The sequence below is a fragment of the Arachis hypogaea genome, chromosome 11, assembly GCF_003086295.3.
Source record: "Arachis hypogaea cultivar Tifrunner chromosome 11, arahy.Tifrunner.gnm2.J5K5, whole genome shotgun sequence".
In the NCBI taxonomy this organism is placed as follows: Eukaryota; Viridiplantae; Streptophyta; class Magnoliopsida; order Fabales; family Fabaceae; genus Arachis; species Arachis hypogaea.
The window spans coordinates 1,500,912-1,522,978 of NC_092046.1; the positions used below are offsets into that span (position 1 = coordinate 1,500,912).

Genomic DNA, 22,067 nt, shown 5'->3' on the forward strand with positions numbered 1-22,067 from the left:
TAAACAAAATCCTAAACCCGAAAATATTGTTATTTGAAGTCATTGCTGCCCCGGCAATTGGCCAATTATGATAATTGCATTACTTTCAATTGCAATACGAATTTCTTTTATAACTGCAATTGCAATTTACATCAAAATATATAGGAAAACATGAGCAAGAAAGCTCACCTCGTTAACTTAGTTGAGAGTTCATTTAACTGATCTAAAAATTCCAATAATAAATATTTAGAAATTTTTATTTGTAATAGTTTAATTATTTTTAATTTATGAGTTTAATAAGAAAAATATTTATGACTATATACTCATATCACAATAAACGTCTATCTAAATTTTATTTATAATATCAAAATATAATAAAATAAAAAATATAAAATATAAGTATAAATTGTTGTTTATTCTTTATACAATTATATTTCGTGTATACAAAAATTCAATTATTAAATCAATCATTTACGTAGAATATATATTAGAGTAAGAATATATAAAACAACACATGTATATATGCTACTAGTATATTAATTGATTTATTGTATACGGATAATAATTTTGTTTTTTATATATCTCTTATTTTTTATATTAAAAATAATTGATAAAAATCATTTTTATATTTTTTAATAATTGATTTATTTTTTTGGGGAGATTATGCCATTTGAGTTATAGCTCATTAGCAATAACACTCTTTAAATAAAATCATACCAAAAGTATTATAAAATCTAACAACCAAAACATACCTAATAAACTTCAAATAAAATCAACAAACAAAAGACATGACAAATTGTTATATAATAGAACTCTTTGCATTCAGTGATTTACTCCAACTTGTTCTACCATTCATAGTTTTTGTTATGCTCCTATTTATTTAAGCCATTGTCTGTTGAATACAGACAAGTTTTGAAAAACATGTCTAATATTAGAGATTTTATTCTTCAAAGAGTTCAGCTCATAATGTCCCCTTTTCATAAGGTAGGTTGTAGCAGATTATCCTACACTCTATTTCTACATAAATCGCAATTTATACATGATCCAATTCTTTCAGAAATCGCAATACCCTATAACAGTTTTTGCTTGAGTAAATTCCAAATCAATTTAATTTATTTACATAACTAATTTATGAATAATAGAAGAGAGAGCTCCCCACAATTTAGAGTTACAAACAAATGTTCGTAACAAACTCAATCTCTTCTCTATTTTTATGCGTGAATCTATATTCCCTCTCGCTCCAGTTTCTGTTTAAACAGTTTTCACTCTCTCTCTCTCTCACTCCAGACCATTTCAACCTTTTTCTCTTTTTCCTTCTCTGGCACCAAGAAAAAAACACTTACTTTTTTCACCATTCACCGTGGTGAAGCGCAACAAGAAGAGCATCAAAAGACAAAGAAGAGAGTGTTCTGCTTTTCTTTGTACTAAGCATGCATAATGGGATTTGATTTGTTGCTGGAATATATAATCAAGGGATGACTTGCTACATGAAATGAATTCGATCCTACAATGTTTGACTCATATTGTGCCATTTGTTAATGCAATTGCAATCACACCAGCCCATGTAATTATATGTTGCATTCAGGATCTTAGAACATTATATGGGTGTTAGAAATAAGATAGCAATCTAAAGAAAATATTTTAGTGTATTATTTAGTATGTGTGAAAAAGTACAATGTATAAAGGATATATATATGGTGAGTTATACCCAACCCCCTCTATTTCAACATATAAATTATCCCTTGTGACGTGGCATGTTTTAATTGGATGCTTAGTTTTAGTTTGAGTTAATTTAACTCAATAAGAGTTAATATCTTAACTAAAGTAGGGTAATTTTGTAATTAAATATTTTTATAAGAGGGGTAAATATATAATTTCTATAAACATTAAAAAGTAAAGTTATATTTTTATCATTGTGCAAAAACTCAATTCACCTTAGTCCCATTTCTCTCTGAAATTGAAAGAAAAAATCAACTCAACTCTGTACAATGGAAAGCTGAGAAAGGATTTTTGACAAACATTGCTAAGTAAAACATGAAACTAGGGATTATGATAACAAAGCTAGTGAATTCTGAATTGGCATGCATGAAAAACCATACATTGATCACACATAGTAAATTGCAAAGTTGCAAACTTTGAAAGCTGCAGAACTGGGAATTCAAGTTTCATAGGCATACAGTGTATTGAGCTGCTCGGAGAAGTGCTGAACTGTCATCATCGAGACAGGAACGAGTCACCATTCTTAGAAAATCGTGGTTGCTTCTTCTTCTTGTTCTTTTTAGAGGTGTTGAGGAATAAAGAGGAAGCTTTGTTGAGAAGGATGAAGACGATGAACAACTTAAAGAAGTCATTTGATTCATGTTCATCACACTTGGTGGTTACTACAGAGTGGATAAGGGATTCTGCAACGCAATTTTATGAGAGGGAAGGAATGAAGGATACCGTGAGGAAGGCGGCGCTACTTTTGACGACGGTGGCGGCGATGCTTTCGAGCACGGAGATGGCACGACAGACGGAGAGAATGGGGCACCCAATGAGGCGGTTATGCTCGGAGGTGGCAGCGACGGTGCCGGAACGGGGGAGGAAATACAGAAGATTAGGTTCAATGGTTCATTGTGTGGGAGGATGAATTGGGGGAAGAATCAAAGACTGAATTTTTAATATTTTAGTAAATTACATAATCATCCACTTTGGGCTATAATTTAATTACCAATAGTTTAACCATAGTTAACATAGCAACCAACTAAAAGATGACATGTCACAGAGGGTAAATTACATGTTATTATAGAAAGGGTAGAGTAAAATTTACCTATATATAAGTGTTAAAAAAATCAGAGTAATAAAAGTATATAATGCTCCTTCTCTGTTTCTTTCTCTTTCTCCTTCTCCAAATTAGCGTAGGTTCTTCTTCTTCCTTTCTTCTTCTCCTCCTCTTTCTTCTTCTTCTTCCAACGAAACACACACAGACTTCTTCTTCTTCCAAATTTGGACACGCAGATTTCTTCTTTCCTTCTACTTCTCCTCTTTCTTCTCCTCCTCTTAGAGATTATCAATTCAATTCAATTCATAATGAACCGAACATGTTATTAAGGTGAAATAATTGTATAGTACTAAAGAATGGAATATTATCTATTATATAAAATCAAATTCAGAACAACTGTCTGCATAATGAACCGACACGTTATTAAGGTGAAATAATTATATAATACTAAATGAATGGAACATTATCCATTATATAAAATCAAATTCAAAACATCTGTGTCTACAATTTAGAGATTATCAATTCAATTCATAACACCTGCGTCCATTTAATTCAATTCAATTCAATTCATAATGAACAGAACATGTTATTAAGGTGAAACAATTGTATAGTACTAAATGAACGAAACATTATCCATTATATAAAATCAAATTTAAAACAGCTTTCTGCATAATGAACCGAATATGTTATTAAGGTGAAACAATTGTATAGTACTAAATGAACGGAACATTATCCATTATATAAAATCAAATTCAAAACAACTTTTTACATAATGAACTGAACATGTTATTCAGGTGAAACAATTGTATAGTACTAAATGAACGGAACATTATCCATTATATAAAATCAAATTCAAAATACCCGTGTCTACAATTTAGAAATTATCAATTCAATTCAATTCGGAATACCTGCGTCCATTCAATTCAATTTAGCAATTGCATTCCATTCAATTCGATTGAAAAAATAATTCATTAGCAAAATATTGGTATTGCTGGTGATGGCGATAACGAAAGAGGAGAAGAAGAAGAAGAAGAGAAGGAGGAGGAGGAGAAGTAGAAGAAGAATTTGCGTGCGCGAAGAAGGAGGAGGGGGAGGAGGAGGTATGCGTGAATTTGAAAGAAGAAAAAGAGGACGTATGCGTGTATTTGAAAGAAGAATAAGAAGAAGAAGCACGTGTAATGACGCTCTTTTAATGAGAGTGGTTTTTGTTGGTGTTGGACCTACTTGGATAAACTTGGATGAAAAAAATACTTGGATGTGTAGCAACACCCATAAATATAAATGATACTAATTGATCTAATATTGATTCTAATTTATTTTCTAACATCCCCCCTCAAACTCAAGTGGGGCCTAAAGATACCATCTTGAGTTTGGATACCAAAGTCTGAAAATGAGTCGGATGATGAGCCTTCTTGAAGATATCAGAAGTTTGATCCAGTGTTCCAACAGCGATGAGACGAACAACATCAATAAGGATGCATTGCCGAACAAAGTAACTATCAATCTCAATGTGTGCATTCATGAAACACATCATTATGGGCAATCTGAATAGCACTGCGGTTGTGACAAAAAAATCTGTTGGGGACGACTACGGTGCACCCAAGTCTTCGAGAAGCCAACGAATCAAAACAACTTCAGCAGTGGTGTCAGCGAGAGCACGGTATTCATCTTCCGTAATTGATCGAGCAGTGAATGTTTGCTTCTTAACTCGCCAGAAAATGGAAGAGTCGCCAAGAAACAAACAATAACTAGTAGTAGAATGACGATCAGTGGGATCACTGATGCGTGAGCATCTATCCTATCTTTTCCTAGTGAATTTGCATTCAAATTGTTGAGTTTAATCAAGAATTAATTATCTTTTAGCTACTATGGATGATACTTTGAGTCGTGGGCAATTCTATTTATTTCAGGTGATATTCGGATGGATTTGATGGAGTTTCTGTAGAAAAAGAGAAAAAAGCGAATGATGCTGTCAACCATGTCCCTACACTCTAACATGAATAACTCGAGTTACAGAGGTCCAATTGATGTGATTTCAGTGGCATTGGAAAGCAAACTTTCAGAGCTTTCCAACAATGTATATTAGTTTGTACTTCTTCTTCAGCAATTTGGCAAGGGTGGCGCCTAACTTGAGATTCTCCAAGTTAGGCGCCAAGACAAACTTAATCCATCAAGTCAAGGCTGCATAGGTGGCGCCTAACTTGGGTTTCACCAAGTTAGGCGCCAAGACAAGGCAAAATGCATCCAACCTTGCTGCCTCCTCCAAATTAGGCGCTAGGAATGTCAAGTTAGGCGCCAGACACAACTTCCACACTCAAAGCGATTCGGCCATGCTCAAGTTAGGCGCCACGATCCATCAAGTTAGGCGCCAGGTCAAGCATACTCAACATGCCCAATTGCTTGCTGCCCCCTTCACGCCTAACTTCACAATTGTGAAGTTAGGCGCCAGCTTTAGTAATTGCCATGGTCCTCCATTCATCTCAATCAAGCTATGCAACGAAGATCGTTATTTATTTTTTATTAAACTTTTATTTTATTTATAAATAGAAAAATGTATTATTTAGTTTTAGAAAATATATTTTACATTAATTAGGATTAGATATAAAAGGGAAAAGAATCAGCCCTTCGGGCAGATTTCTTCCCTCTCGGACCTCATTCTGCACTTTACAGTTTTACAGAATCCTTGTTTTCTCTCGGAACCATGAGCAACTAAACCTCCACTGTTAAGGTTAGGAGCTCTGTTTATTCTTTGGATTAATACTATTACTGTTCTATTTTAATTCATGTATTGCTTTCAATTTCAAGAATTATTTTCGTTCTTTATCTTATGAATCTGGGTGGAATGGAAGTATGACCCTTGTTCTAATTGAATTCTTATAAAACTTGGAAAAACTCTTTACTTGAACAACAACTTGAAAATAATTTCTCCTAAATTTCTAATTATCTAGACTTAACGGGATACGTCACATATAATCCTCTTATATTTGGATAATTAGAATTTCTGTTGCACATAAACTAGAATTGAACTTAACCCTCTAATTGGAATTAAGTGACCAAGGAATTGGCGGTTGATGAAGGTTAGAGGAGACTAAAAAGGTCTAAGAAATTAGGGTTTAGTCACATATAGTTTGCCATGAATTGAATCTTGCATGATTAAAATAGTTGGTAAGAAAAGTCAATCCAGAAAATAGATACCTCTGAAACCTTAACTGTTTTGTCCATATAGTTCACAACCCGTTTACTGTTTGTTTTCTGATTTTCTGAATTTACTGTTTTAATGCAATTGAGACCCAAACATCATTTTCTATTTGTCTAACTAACTAAATCACTCAATCATTATTGCTTAGTCCATCAATCCTCGTGGGATCGACCCTCATTCACTTGAGGTACTACTTGGTACGACCCGGTGCACTTGCCGGTTAGTTTGTGGTATTCAAATTCCGCACCAATCACCAGCTCAATCAGCATCCGAGTACGCTTGAAGGAATAAAGGTGAATGGGAAAAAAATAAAGGCCATGAAATAGGGTGTCTTTAATGTAGCGAAGAACGCAAAGAACTGTCGCATAGTGAGTAGTACGAGGAGCTGACAAGAACTGGCTAAGAACATGAACCGGATAGGCAATCTCTGGTCGGGTGACAGTTAAGTAGACTAGCCCTCCAACTAACTGTCGATAAAGAGTAGGATTATCCAAAACAGTACCATCCATAGGAGTAAAACGAACATTAGGCTCAAGAGGAGTAGATTCAGTACGACTATCTGTAATACCGGCTCGAGCAAGAAGATCCGAAGCATACTTAGCTTGAGAGAGATAGATACCATCATCTATAGATATAACCTCGAGACCATGAAAATAATTGAGAGAACCAAGATCTTTCATCTCAAAAATACGGTAAAGGGAGACTTTAATATGAGAGATACCATCAACATCATCTTTAGTAATGATCATGTCATCAACATACAAAAGCAGAAGAACAACCCCACGTTCACTTTTACGAATAAAGAGAGCATTTTCATGAGGGCTGCAAGTGAAACCGAAATTGCATATAGTGGTGCTGAACTTGTCAAACCATTCACGAGGAGCTTGCTTAAGACCGTAAAGTGCTTTGCGAAGGAGACAGACTTTGCTAGAAGGAAAAGGATAACCTGGAGGGGGTTTCATATAGACCTTCTTTTTTAAATCTCCATTAAGAAATGCATTCTTCACGTCCATCTGATTGAGAGACCATTTTTTAACTGTAGCAATGGCAAGAAGAGCTCGAACAAATGTGAGACGAGCAACAGGAGTAAACGTCTCTTCAGAGTCAATACCATACTCTTGCGTACAACCTTAAGCAACCAATCGTGCCTTATAACGGTCAATAGAACCATCAGAGTGAGTCTTGATCTTGTATACCCATCTACTTTCCACAACTTCCTTATTAGAAAGAGGATCAACTAAATCCCAAGTGTGTGCTTTTTCAGGTGCCTGTATTTCTTCTTGCATTGCTTGTTGCCAATTTGAATTTGTGGAGGCTACTCTGAATGACTTAGGTTCATGTTGATGAAGAATAGTAGAAAAACAATGATAATCAAGAAGATAAGGAGGTGAATTTCTTACCTTTGAAGAACGAGTAGAAGGTGGAGGCATGACGATAGAAGCAGGATCATCGCCCGGTGTGCAATCATCGGGAGATGGAGAAGGCGGAAGAAAAGGAGGCTGTAGAGGGTGACTCGAGATAGAACCTGTAGAATCATCACTAGGAAAAAGATCAACATTGGGGTTAGTGAAAAAATGTGACTGAATAGGAGGAATAGACTCAAAGGAGGAGAATCGAGAAAATATGTGATGCTCCCAAAAGACAACATGACGAGATATACAAATACGTTTTGAGAGAGGATCCCAACAATGATAACCCTTGTGTCTAGTGCCATAACCAAGGAAACAACATATACGAGCCCGGAGTTCAAGTTTACTATGTTCATGAGGCTGAAGAAGAACAAAACAGACACAACTGAAAACTCGAAGAGAACTGTAATCTGGAGAGGTATGATAAAGATGCTCAAAGGAAATAACGTTACCAAGAACAGAAGAAGGAAGTCTATTGATAACATGAACAGCAGTAAGAACAGCTTCACCCTAAGTACACTAAAGACACGAAGAAGAAAGAAGCATTGCACGAACATAGTCAAGAATGTGACGGTGCTTGCGTTCAGCTCGTCTATTTTGTTGAGACATACCAGGACAAGAAAACTCAAACAAAGTACCCTATTCTACAAGAAAGGTTAAAAGTTTGGAATTACGGTATTCTATAGCATTATCGCATCGAAAAATATTAATGACCTTGGAAAACTGAGTTTTAATCATAGTGGCAAAGTTAATATAAATTTGAGGCAACTCATGGTGATTAGTCATCAAATAAACCCAAGTAAAGCGTAAATAATCATCAATGAAAACGACAAAATATCGAGCTCCTCCGATAGAACCGGTGGGAGCGGGGCCCCAAACATCAAAGTGGATAAGATCAAAAGGAGAGCAAGCAAGAGAGGAATTATTATGAAAAAATAAAGCAGGTTGTTTGGCAATTTGACAAGAAATGCAATCAAAAGACTCATTAGGAACCTGACCTAAAGCACCTTGAGACACAAGAGAATGAAATTTTTCTAAGGAGCTGTGGGCAAGATGTTGATGCCATAAGTGAAGGGTAGATAGAGAAGAAGCAGCACAGAGATTTGGCACAGGAGGAATATGAAGATTTTCAAATTCAACCAACCTTCTGACCTTACGTCCAGTCCCGATGATTTGTTCTGTCCGACGATCCTGTACACGACAACCAGAAAGGGAAAAAGTGACATCAAAATCGAGATCAACAAGTTGACCAACAGAAATAAGATTGAAGTTCAATTTGGGAATATAATAAGTATCAGGGAGATTGAGAGTTGACTGGGAGATAGAACCCTTGTGTGTTGCATGCAAGAGAGAACTATTAACAATATTGACAGAAGGTGCATTTGTAGTGGTAGACAAAGACAAGAAAAGATTACGCAAAGAAGACATGTGATTAAAGCAACTGGAGTCAAAATACCATTTAGAATTACCTGGTGGAGTCGAAAAAGCAGCAGGAGTATTACCAGAAAGGGAGAGAAGATGCTTAAGAAGAGATGCAATATCAGAGAGACAGACAGAAATCGGGTTGAGAGGAGCAGAGGTGGTAGATTCAGTAGTAGCAGCAACAGCAGAAGCAGACACATTCTTGGAGAAACTGGAATAAGAATGATACTTGAGGTGACCAGGACGTGGTGGGCGAGTAGGACAAGCAGTAATAAAATGTCCCGAGAGCTTGCAGTAATGGTAGAACACTTGTGGACAGTTGTAGCTAATGTGACCTTTCTATTGACATTTATGACATTTAACAGAAGGACATTTTGAGAAGAGGTGCCCAGAGCGGTTACAGTTCTGACAAAATTTACCCTTTCTGTCTGTGGCAGCAAAAACATCTAACCTTTCCATAATAGTAGAAATAAGTATCAAAGAGAGGAGAGAAAAACTGCAAATTCGGGGTCGAAAACGAGAAAACAGACAGCAAAATCGAAAAGAGCTCACCAAAATCACGGACAAAAAGTATACAAAAGACGAGACGAAGACAATGATGGCGACGGTGATAAACCAAGGCATCTGGAAGAGATAAAAAAACACGGACAAAAATACTGTCGGAGGGAACAAACCAAAGGAGCTATGAACTAATATTCATAGAGAAAAAAAACACCTATGCTCTTGATACCATGTTAGAAGCAAGAGAGCAATCTAAAAAAAGTGTTTTAGTCAAGGTTGTGAGAACCGGACCGGTCATTGAACCGATCAAGTAACTGGTTCAATAGTTCAATGGTCCAATTGGGGTCGAACGTGATCGAACCGGTTTAATTAAATATATAGTAAAATTATAAAAAAATCAATATATAATCAAAAACTGAATATAGCATTAAAAAATTAAACAGGGTTTCAACTAAATAAAGACACTACTCATTAGTAATCATAATCATCATTAAGTATTCCATTGTTCCCATCATAAAGATAATCCATATTACAAAATTTGATGTAACATTCAAAAATCTAGAATTACAGAATCCAGAATAAAAAATATTCTATATAGCATTCAAAATAAAAAATAAAAACTGAAAAGCAAATTTTGAGTGGACATCAAATTGCAAAAGAGCCTTTTGTACTTTCTGTAACAAACAAACCACACAAGTAATCAGCATCCATTGAAAATAAGATAATTTGTTCATAGCAAAGTTTTGTTATAAGGTTTGGACCAACAATGGGCTTGAACAATTAAACACACACATATCTTCAATTAAAAATAAGATCATTCATTCATAATAAGATCATCCATTAAAAACTCTTCTTCCAATATCAAATCAGAGATAAATCTAGTTGAAGAGCACAAATATCTCAATTGCATATTGACACATTCATTCCCAGCAAAGTACCATCAACAACTCAGAATTAAAAGAATTAGAAAAAATCAGGAATCAATAACTCAAAAATCAGAATCAGTATAACAAAACAAAGCTCAGAAATCAAAATCAATATAACAAGCCAAGTTTTTTTTTAAGTTTAACTAATTTCACTAGGCAACAAACCAACAACTAGTAAATTAACTCAGAATTAGAAAAAATAACACAAAAATAACTCAGGAAATTACCAATAATCAACAATAATTAACCAGAGGTTAGAACAAAACAACAACAATAATCCAGCTCTGTTAACAACAATGAACAGCGAAGAAAATTAACTCAGAAAATAACTAATTAACCCAGAATTAACAATTACCATCAACAATCAACAAAATTATTTTAAAAAAATTTAACTTAAAAAAAATTATCAAAAACCAGAAAAATTAACAAGAATAATTAACTCAGAAGTATATATTAATCATAATTAATTTCAGAAAAAAAATTAGGACTGAAGAAGCAATGGAGGAGCGCTCACTGGAGAAGACAAGACAGCCGAGCAAAAGAGCCGTCCGAGAGGAGGTGATGGCCGAGCAGTTAAACGGAGGTGACGGCTAGGAGGACAAGTGAGCAGAGACGTTCGCGTTTCGTGTGAGACAGAGTGAGATCGGAGAGGGAGAGAGAGCGAGCTTGAAGAGATAGAAGCCAAGCAAAGACGTCCGGGACGGCGACGAGAACAAGGCCGACGACGACGATCACAGAGGCGGGCTTCACGACTAGCATAGAGACGGTGAGGAGGAGAAGAGTAGCGGCGGTTGGTGGGTCTTCGCGACGAGCACAAAGAAGGTGAGGAAGAAAAGAGTGGCGGCGTCTAAGGGCTCACGGTGGCTGGTGGGGTTTCACGACGAGCTGGGGGCTGACGATGGCGACGGCGTTTGCTGTGCTAGGGTTAGGGAGTGAGAGATTTGGGATTGGGTGTTGATGGGTTGGAAGGAAGGGAATGGGGACTGGTGGGTTACCGTGTTAGTATAGTTAGTGCTTTTTTTAAAAAAAAAAAGAGACAAAACGACGCCGTTTAGCACTTTTATTTTCAAACAAAAAATCGCTAAAAAACTGGATGGTTCTCCCGGTTCACCGGTTAACTGCCGGTTCGACTGGTTTTTTCACTGGTTTTTTCCAGACAGTTTCTAACCTTACTCGGCTGGTTAGGTGACTGGTTCCCGGTTAATTCGGTTAAACTGACCGGTCCGGTTCGATTTTCAGAACCATAATTTTAGTATATTATTCAGTTTGTGTGAAAAAGTACAATGTATAAAGGGTATATATAAGTACTAAAAAAATCAGAATAATAAAAGTATACAATTCTACAATTAATATACAAATGTGTTATATAAATATAAATGATATTAATTGATCTAATATTGATTCTAATTTATTCTCTAACAATGGCATTGTTCATGTAGTAGCAAAATCAATCTTTATTATTGGATTTTGAAGTCTTAAATAATGTGGGATTTTAGGGAGTGATTTTCAAGGCTTGTTGACAAGTTGAGCTGTATCTTTTTTATTTATTTTTTTCAATTTTTATTTATTCTTTTCTATTGAATTTTAATAATTGGGAAACTAGGATACTGTATTTAATCCTTTTTATTTTTTTTATCATTCACCGTGTTGTTGATTAGTTAAATTACTCTTTGGGGATGTTTGTGAATCAATGATTACCCTTTTTACAGTTTTTTCACCTAATTTTGAAAAGGACAAGTAGGATGATGCTCATGAATTCATGCATGCTACCTTTGATAAGATTAAAAACTGTTTAGCAGATGAGGATGCTAATCCTGTGGATAGAGTCTTTGGAGGAAAAATTGTTAATAAGGTATGTTAGAATTCACTTTGGTATGATCACTTGGAATGCAATTTTCTCTTTAAAATCTATCATCATATAAATAGCATTTGGATGTTATGCTTACAAACACCCCAAATTGCATTTTTATCTTTATACTCTATGATCATATAATACTTTGATTAAATAGTAATTGCTTTTGACTCTTTTATGGTTGTGAATAAATTTTAATGCATTATTTTGATGATTGTTATGTTTTTAATACATAGGAGCCGCTAACTGACTTGAGTTTAGAGATAGAAGATGTGGAAACAATTGAGCGTGCACTTGATTCATTCACCAGGGTGGAAATGATTGATGATCAAAAGGTTAAATGTGATAAATGTGGAGAACAGGTTTTCAAGGAGAAGCAACTTTTGTTCAATGAAACACCTCAGCATAGAGTATTCCATTTGAAGAGGTTAACAAGGAACAAACAGATAACACTACGAGAAAGATTGATAAACATGTCTATTACAAATTTGACTTGAATCTGCAGCCTTATACCTCTCAGAATTAGGAAAATGTAAGCTTAATAATTGTGATTTATTATATTATAAACTCTTCTAGTTGACTATTTGTTTTTTTGTGAATGTTGTCATGTTCTTACTGATTTTGTACCTTTTTATATGTGACAGGTAATATTCAAAGGCAACTGTTCCTATAAAGATGCCAAAAACATCTTCTCATGATGATTCTTGTTTAAAAAGTGTAATTTAATTATTTAGCAACACTTTAAATAAAGGTAAGACTTTTACTTCAAATAAAATCAAACCCTACAATCTATCATTCAATGGTCAAAATGATGTATCTTCACATGATGATAATCATTAAATCTTCATTGGAGTAGCTACCATATTTAAATATGATCTATATGCAATTGTTGTGCATTCTGGAACACCAGATTCAGGGCATTACTATTGCTATGTAAAATAATTGGCACAGGTTGGATGATCCACAGGTATAGTAGATATCATTTCGTTAATTATTATTTCAAACTCTTCTTCCTAGATATTCATCTCAATCATTCATGATTTACAACATAATTTAATCTAATCTTAGATATTGTTGTTGATTGTTTTACACCTTGAATTTTTCACCATGTGATTCAACAAAAATATCTACAAGCATGAATGAATTATTACTGTTTCAGGTTACTAGAGCGGATAAAAATGAAGCACAGTTTCAGCCAGCATACTTATTGTTTTATGCGTAGCAGGGTACGCCATGGTTTCTTTCGATATGTAGTCCATGTATTATTGTATGCAATTAATTAAAAAGTGTGAATAATTTTAAAAGTAAAGCAATATTTAGAGAAAGATCTAATATAATTATTATTTCATTAGCCTGCCCAAACGAAAACTTCCTTTTTATGTTCAACCAATGTGACTATATATTGTGCATGTGAACAATTCCCATTACATGTGAATCTTATCAAATCATCTTAACTTGATTATGGATTACTTTTCACTTTCTAATTTTTTTTAGGGAAAGTCCAAATCACCATTGCTTTAATTTGTTTAGTTAAGTGCTATATGTATAATGTTTTGATGAGAGTGGAAAGGAAATGGAATAATGCATTAAGCATTTTAGAATAATAAATTGATATATATGTCCTTCACACCGTTACATCCATTTTGATGAATTCATGCATGTAATACGTAAATTACATTTAGGAAGTGTAATATTCTCTTATATTAAAGCATCCTCTACTCATACCTTATTCTTGTTAATACTATGGTTAGAGGAGCTTAATTATATCCACCGTGGCCACCACCTTCTCCGCCACCGGCACCACCACCATATCCTCCTCCATGTGCCCCACCACCACCATAGCCACCACCAGAACCACCGCCTCCACCACCTCCACTGGCACCTCCACCACCATATCCTCCACCGGCTCCTCCACCAGTACCATATCCACCCCCATGTGCTCCACCAGCACCGCCGCCACCGCCGCCACCACCTCCACCACTTCCTCCTCCGCCTCCATATCCTCCACCAGGTGCTCCACCATATCCACCACCAGCTCCACCTCCCTTGCCTCCTCCATAGCCTCCAGCACCACCTCCTCCTCCTCCACCACTACCACCTCCGACACCACCGCCATAACCACCCCCATTTGCTCCACCTTCACCATAGCCTTCCCCACCTCCTTTACCTGCCCCTCCTCCATATCCACCACTGCTACCCCCTGCACCACCTCCTCCACCACTACCTCCACCACCGCCTCCAGCATAACCTCCACCATTTTCTTCCCCACCACCATACCCTTCTCCACCACCCTTACCATGGCCAGCTCCTCCTCCATATCCACCCCCGGCAACACCACCTCCTGCACCACCACCTCCTCCTTCTCCACCACCACCAGCGTAACCTCCTCCACTTGCTCCACCATAGCCTTCCCCACCTCCCTTACCAGCTCCTCCACCGTATCCACCTCCTTCAGCACCACCACCTCCTCCACTTCCTCCTCCTCCACCATGTCCACCAGCACCAGCACCACCATATCCTCCACCTGCACCTTCTCCTCCACCAGCTCCTCCTCCATAACCACCTACAGTACCATATCCTCCACCTCCTCCTCCACCAATATCACCATGGATAGAACCACCAATGTAGTGATCTGAACCATAGTTTAGGAGTGTTCTAGCGGCAGAACATATTCCCAAACCTAACAACACAAAGAAAACAATGCTTAGAACCTTAGACTTCGCCATTGGATCACTTGTCGATGAAACCCTACATTGAGAAGTTGAGTATATATAGGAAAAGATTTTGGGTATGCATGACTGGCCTAAGCACATGCATAGAGTTAGAAAACAAGATAATTTATTAGCTCATATCCTTTATTATTTTAAATTTAACAATATTAAATAGAATTTTAGAAAGAAAAATATGAAGGGCAGAATTTATTATTTTTTATTATTATTTAATTATTAATTTAATTTTTTCAATTCTGATAATATTTTAATATTCCTCTTATAAATTTAAATTATTATTGTTCATTTCTGACACATTTATGAAGTCATATTGGCTAAACTTCTAAATCTAATAAATAATTTATGAAAAAGTATAGGTAACTAACAATATTTTTGAACAATGTATAAATAATGTGAATTAATAGGGTTAAAATAGTAAATTTAATTAGTAGCATTAAATTAGGGTATAGTGTATTTTCATTTGATTGGTGGTTGTTTATATTGTTCAAAATTTTCATTGTTTCCCTAACATTTCCCATATTTTATTAAGGGAGACGCTTTGATAAAAATGGTTAAAACGTCTTTTTTTTTAATGTTTGTTATTAACTAAAACTTAATATATATAATTAATTAAATTATATTATTTTTGTCAAAATTAAATGATACAAATTGATTTAGTCAAAAAATTAGTAAACCAAACTTTAAATCGATTTAAATTAATATTTTTTTTAATAAAAAATGACTAAAATATTTTTATTATATATATTTTTTAATTTTAAAAATCTTAAATTTTAACTTTATAATGACACATAAAAAAATTAAAATTTAAAATTTTTAATATATATATATATATATATATATATATATATATATATATATATATATAAAAGAATATTTTAATATTTTTTATAATAAAAATATTGTAATTATTTTTTATAAAAAAATATTTAAATTCCAATGATATTGTCCCCACAACTTGGTGAATTAGTTCAATACAAGTACATACTCACTTTGCAACGTGAGACCCAATATCGTGTGCTTTTGCTGTAACCCATTATATTTTGTTGACTTCGCTAACCAAAATTTATCAGCTTGTGTTTTTTTATAAATCTGAAGATAATTTCCCATAATATATATGATATGATAATAAAGCACTTACTTCACTTCAATGAGAGAGAAATTAAATTAAAAATAGATAAAAGTACTTATTTTCAATTTTGGATATGGATTATTCCCCACTCATACAAATATATTGTGTTCACATTTAACACCGATATAATATGTAAATTGCACCTAAAATCACATAGCATTTTATAAAAGCAACTTCTTGTGTTCATGAATGTATTTAACTCAAAATCATGCTTTATTGATTAACATAAGTTATGAATTATGATTGAGGATTTTTTTTTTTATATTGTTATTCTCATACTTTCGTTAATGTAATTAATAATCAAATGAAGAAACCTAACTGTCTTGATACATCAAGATATAAGTTAACAAATTATATTGCTGTATAAATTAAAGAAAAATTATATTTGCATTGTTTTTTTAGGGGTGTTGATGGATCAAATCCGATTCGCATATCCACAGTGTTTAATCGAATTCGATTCAAAAATTGTGAATATAGATCCGCAATATTATCAGATCAAATCCGATCTGATCCAATCCACACACTAATAGATCGGATACGCGGACCTGTATATCCGCAAAAAAAAATAAATAAATATTTTTTATATTTTATTTCAACTAATAATATTATATATGTATTATTTTATTTTTATTATTTAAGAGAAGTATGTTTAATATTATTTTAAGAGAAAACATATTTAAAAGATTAGAAAAATAAATTTTATTAATTTTTTCAATAAAAATAAGCTTTTAAAAATATTCGTATGTTTCCACAAATATGTGGATCGAATCATATCAAAGTTTAAAAACTGCGGATATTGAATCAAATGATTTTAGTGCAAATCAAATTAAAATTTTAGCCATATCTCATTCGACCAAATTCGTATTGACCTCTAGTTTTTTTCTATATAATTCTTTTGTATATATTCGTTTTATAGTATAGAAGATAACTTTTTTTTATCATATATACTAAATAAAAGAGGGAATAGTAAAAGTGTGCTAATTTAATTTTCACACATCTTTATTTTTTATTCTTTTATTTCAACCATATTTACGGTATATTCTATCACATATATATGAGCTATATCCTCCTTCATTATCTTCAGAAATCATGGCCAAGTCTTCTATAGTTCTATGTTAAAGGAATATGAATAATCCCTAAAATAGAGAATTATAGTATGTTTGGATAGAATTAGTCAATCTTTTAATAATAAAATTTAAATATTATATTATTTGTCTAATCAAAACAAAAAAGACTAATTTCTTAATAATCAAATCCAACATGCATAGTTTTTTTTATTTTTCACAACTACTTTTTTAAAATTAAGATATATTTTAAAAAATTTTAAACTTTTAAAATGCTTACAAATTTCAAACAAAAATACTGATAATCAAATCATCAATAGTACAAATTAAATTCACGTCAACCATATTTGATAACATAACATAAGAACAACATGTATAAATAAATGTTACATTATAACTGCCCAATGCAATATATCCGAAGTACAAAGATTTTTTATTTTATTTTATTTTATTTTATTTTTGGCTTGCTCAATATAAATGTTACATTATAACCTATGAAGCAGGTACATTTCGCTGAGTTATCGTGTCCGCGTGTCGGACACGATACTCACCGACACTCGTTCGAGACGCGTGTCTGCTGTGTCCAACCGTGTCTTAATAAAAAATAAAAAATTCTTCTCCAGACACGTCTGGACACACCTAAATACCATCACGTGTCCGCATGTCCAGTCTTATTCTTAACATATATTCCTAAAATAAATTTAGATATAGTATATATTATTATTTATTAAAACAAAAAATATTTTAAATACTTGATATAATTAAAATAAGACATTAAAAATAATTAAAAATTTTAATTTATATTTTAATATCAATAAAATATCAAAATATCATTACAATTTATCTAAAAAATACTTTATATTTTATATATATGCGTGTCCCCGTATCATGTAAAATTTTAAAATTCACGTATCGACGTGTCCCATATCGTGTCGTGTCCCGTGTCCGTGTCAGTCTCCGTGCATCATAGATTATAACGCACGTTCATCCCTATAATAATGTTTGTAGAGTGTGCAATTGTGTATGCCTCTTTGCGGCGTTTTTTTTTTTTTTTTCCTTTTGATTTTCTGGCCACTAGCTAGGAGAATTCTGAATTCCACTACAAATAAATTCTCTTTTATGATTTTGGCATTTATTTAGTGGTTTCCAGCCAGGCATTAATCACATAAATTTCTTGATTGATAAAGAGCACCAATGGAACTTTTATTCTTTGTTGCCCTAAAATAATGATTATGCATGGACAATAATAACTTAAAATAATATAAATAGAATAAATATGTATGAAAATAAAAAAGGTAGCCCTAACTAAAAATTAACATGCTAAGTATTTCACTGTTCAAGTCGGCAGTGGTGGATGATGGTGGTTGGTGAGGTGGTAGACAGTTAAGGGTGGCAAAAGTCTTACACCTATATAGGTTCATCCTATGTAAGCCTATAATTATTGTAATATTCTCTTTTGAGAGTGTAAAAAGGATCATGTCATCACACGATCCCATGTTGTTATTATTTTATATAAATAATTTATTAATTTGCATGTTTATTTAATAAATAATAATAATAAGTATGAAATTAATTATGATGATAAATATTTTATATTTCAATTAAGAAGTCTTTGGTTTAACTTTAAGAAATAGTAGAAATTTATTTAATATGTATATAAAATAAATTTTTTTTTTTAAATTACAAACCAAATCTCTCTCAATCTTCGTTATATAATTAATAGATAATAAATTATATAATAAAGAAAATAAAAAAATATTTGCACATCAAATCCTCTTAATAATTCCTATTATATATTTGATAATAGATTTAATTTCTTCTCCGAAACCAACTTATAACAGAATTTTCATATTTTTATAACTTTAATATATTGATAAAATTGTAGTATTTGTCATAAAACTATTCATTCTAAAAATTTAAATGAATAAGAGAAGGTAACATAAATGATTATATCTCTAACATTCTTTTTAAATAAGAGCTTTTTTTAAGTTTACTTGATTTTTGCATACGCATTTTTTTTTCTTTTATTTGTCTTGTGTTATTTTTTTATTTTTAGAATTTATCAAGAATAATTTTTAAACCTTTTGGATATACAATTCTAATATCATATTATAAAATTATTTATTCTAAAAGTTTAAATTGATAGAAGAAAGCAACATAAATGACTATATCGGTAACAGTATTTATAATTAAATTATTTAATGAGCGGTCACAAAATATCCGAACTTGAGCAAAGCGACTGATTAGCGAGAGATTCACGAGTAAGTTTGTTTCTCGCAAATTGACTTTTGTAGCTAAAGAAAAAGCGAGAAAAATTTTATCGCTAATTTGTCACAAATTAATTAGCGAGTGACAATATTCTAGCAAATCAGTCACTTATGGGTTCAATCGAATAGAAGTAAAGTAGCGAGGGATATTATTGTCACTATTTCGTCGCAAGTATTTGATATACAATTAGCGAGAAACAATTCACACACTAGTTCGTCGCTAAATAAACTTTGTGCGAAAAGGCTAATTAGTAAGGAATAATGTTACTAGCTAATCCGTCACAAAGACTTGAAATGCATTTTGCGATGGACAATTTCCTAGCTAATTTGTCACCAAAGTTTTTATTTTTAGCGAGCGACTAGTTTCTCGCTAATTTGTCACATAATATTGTAAAATTTAAAATTAGGATAGCGACAGAAAATAGTCGTCGCTAACTCGTCGCAACGGATAAATCATTCAGCTAGGGAAGTGTTCCTTGCTAAGTAGTCGCTAAAGTGAAAATACAGATATTGAAGGCCTAGGACCTAAATAGTGAGAAATTTGCGACCATTTAATAACCAACACACTTCGTTCGCTGATTTCAAGTCGCTGATTAGCGAGCGAAATACCTTTGTCGCTAAATTGTCGCAAGTTTAATTTAGCGAGCGACTTGGCAACGGCAATATTGTCGCAAAGAAAAGCTATATCCTACCTATTTTGTAGCAAATTACTCGCTAATCTCGTTGAAAATCCGTCGCAGAGTTATAACAAATCCAATGCTAACCGAGAAAATGTTAGAAGTAACTGGTCGCAATTGAGTCACTAATCAAAAGCTTATTTAGTGACGAATTAGCGACCGCTTAACAACATTATGATTGTAACACCCTACCCTAGCCACTCTACCAACATGCTCCTTGCTAACTTTTGTGATAAATTAGTATTATATAGTAAAGCTATGAACGAATTTTTTTTTTTATTTTATTTTTTATCTTTTTAAACATGAATTCACATTGATACCAAATTTAAGATCAAATAAGTAACAACATATGATATATGAACATAGATTGATATACTGATTGTGTTATTTTTTTTCTGTTGTTCATTTAAATTGAAAAAGTATTTTGTATTAATGACTAATTTATTTTCTCTTTTTGTGTCATAAGTTATTATATCTAAGAATTGATACTTGATTATTATTAATATATTTGTGAAAACATGCATTTTAAGTTTTAACTTCTAATTTTAATTTTGTTTTTATAATTTTATATTTTTATTTAATTATGACCGAGTCAATCGGTAAATCAACGACTCACTAGTTAAACCAATAACCCAATAATTCTGTCATGTAACTGGGTTAATTATCGGTTCGATTTTGATAACTATGTACCTATGTATAAGAATAGATTTAGGAATATATATAATAATATAATGACTATATTTATATTTATGATTAAATTTAATAAATAATACACCCAAACTTAATTCACACATGTAATCAAATTTCATAAATAACACAATTAATCTATGTTCAAATTTATAATCATAATACATTTAAAAGTGTACACATGTTATGGTGGCTATTTTTGGTGCTCCTGAAAAGTTTGATTATGACATTTTAAAATGTTTGATTATTCTACTCTAAGAGGTTTTTTAACGTGAAATGTTTACTTCTTTTAGTAGTTGATATTTTTGTCGCAAAAAAAAAAATAAAATAGAAAGTATATTTCTTGTTCTTAAAGTTTATTAAAAATTTTAAAAATTGTCCTAAACTTTATTTTATTTCAATTTGGTCTAAAAGATTTTCAATTTGTATCATCATTTGAGATCTAATTTTCGAGCCACTTGTTAGACTGCTTATGCTTCGACCCAATAAAAACCAGTTTGACCCAGACAGTTTTCAATTAAAAAAAACTAGTGACCCAGTTGGTTTATATGATCCGAACTGGGTCTTGCTTGATTTTAAAATATTAAGATTAAACTAAAAAATCATAAAATATTTTAAAGTGGTCGTCCATTCATTATATATATTTACTATTTTTTGTTTTTCATGATATTCCTTAACTTGACAAGTTAAGAATTAATCTATTATGAATTGGAGTTTTATTTAACAGTTTGTCATTAGCCAATAAATTATTACATACACGAGATGAGATTCAAATGCCGAATACTTATACCAACGCAAATTGGCACAGATGGATGAGGGTCTGTGTCCCTTAACCATTTCTTCCGGGTTCGATACTCACTGGAGAATGGGAATGGAACTTGCTTGCTTGGGAGAGTCGCCTACTTTGCCTCTGCAATACCCAAGAGATTAGTCATTGGGTTTCCGATCTGATGGATACCTGGTGCAAACAAACAAAAAAAAATGCCGAATATTTGTTTACTATTTATTTATATGATATATATTGCTCTATAAATTATATTTTAAATAAATTTTATTATATACAAAGTATCCAATAATGTATATTTAAGTTGAATTTATGAGATTTTGATTATAAAAATATAAATTAAAAAATATAGAAATATTTTTAAATTAAAAAAATAATACAAATTATTTTAGTTTATTTATTTTGATACAAAATCATTAATATTTACATAAATATTTTTGTATTTATTAAACAAATTTTATCTATCTTATAAAAGATTTTTTAAAATTTAAATTTCAAAAAAAAAACTCAAAATAAAAATTTAAAAACAAAAAAAATAAATAAATTAGTAACACAAAACACAAAACAAATTATATTAATTTTAAAAAATGTTTAATTCTAAAAATTAAAAACACTCGAATACGCGCCAGCGCGCTTCCTTTTCAGGTGCTTCAAATTAAAAATTGCGTATAAGCTCCTTTT

General features: G+C 32.5%; 2 protein-coding genes across 2 annotated transcripts; both read right to left on the bottom strand.

The window, feature by feature from the left end:
• Positions 1-5,438: 5,438 nt before the first annotated feature.
• LOC112719758 (uncharacterized) lies at positions 5,439-11,632 on the bottom strand. The gene is made up of 4 exons (XM_072207814.1): positions 11,618-11,632; positions 10,712-11,044; positions 8,493-8,539; positions 5,439-7,478 (listed from the first exon to the last, which is right to left on the bottom strand). The coding sequence occupies exons 1-4, from the start codon at positions 11,630-11,632 to the stop codon at positions 7,070-7,072; spliced, it is 804 nt and encodes a 267-aa protein (XP_072063915.1). The 3' UTR covers positions 5,439-7,069.
• Positions 11,633-13,642: 2,010 nt separating this feature from the next.
• LOC112719759 (uncharacterized) lies at positions 13,643-14,834 on the bottom strand. The gene has a single exon (XM_025770442.3). It carries the CDS (start codon positions 14,773-14,775, stop codon positions 13,807-13,809), a length of 969 nt encoding a protein of 322 aa, XP_025626227.1. The 5' UTR covers positions 14,776-14,834; the 3' UTR covers positions 13,643-13,806.
• Between the last annotated feature and the right edge of the window lie 7,233 nt (positions 14,835-22,067).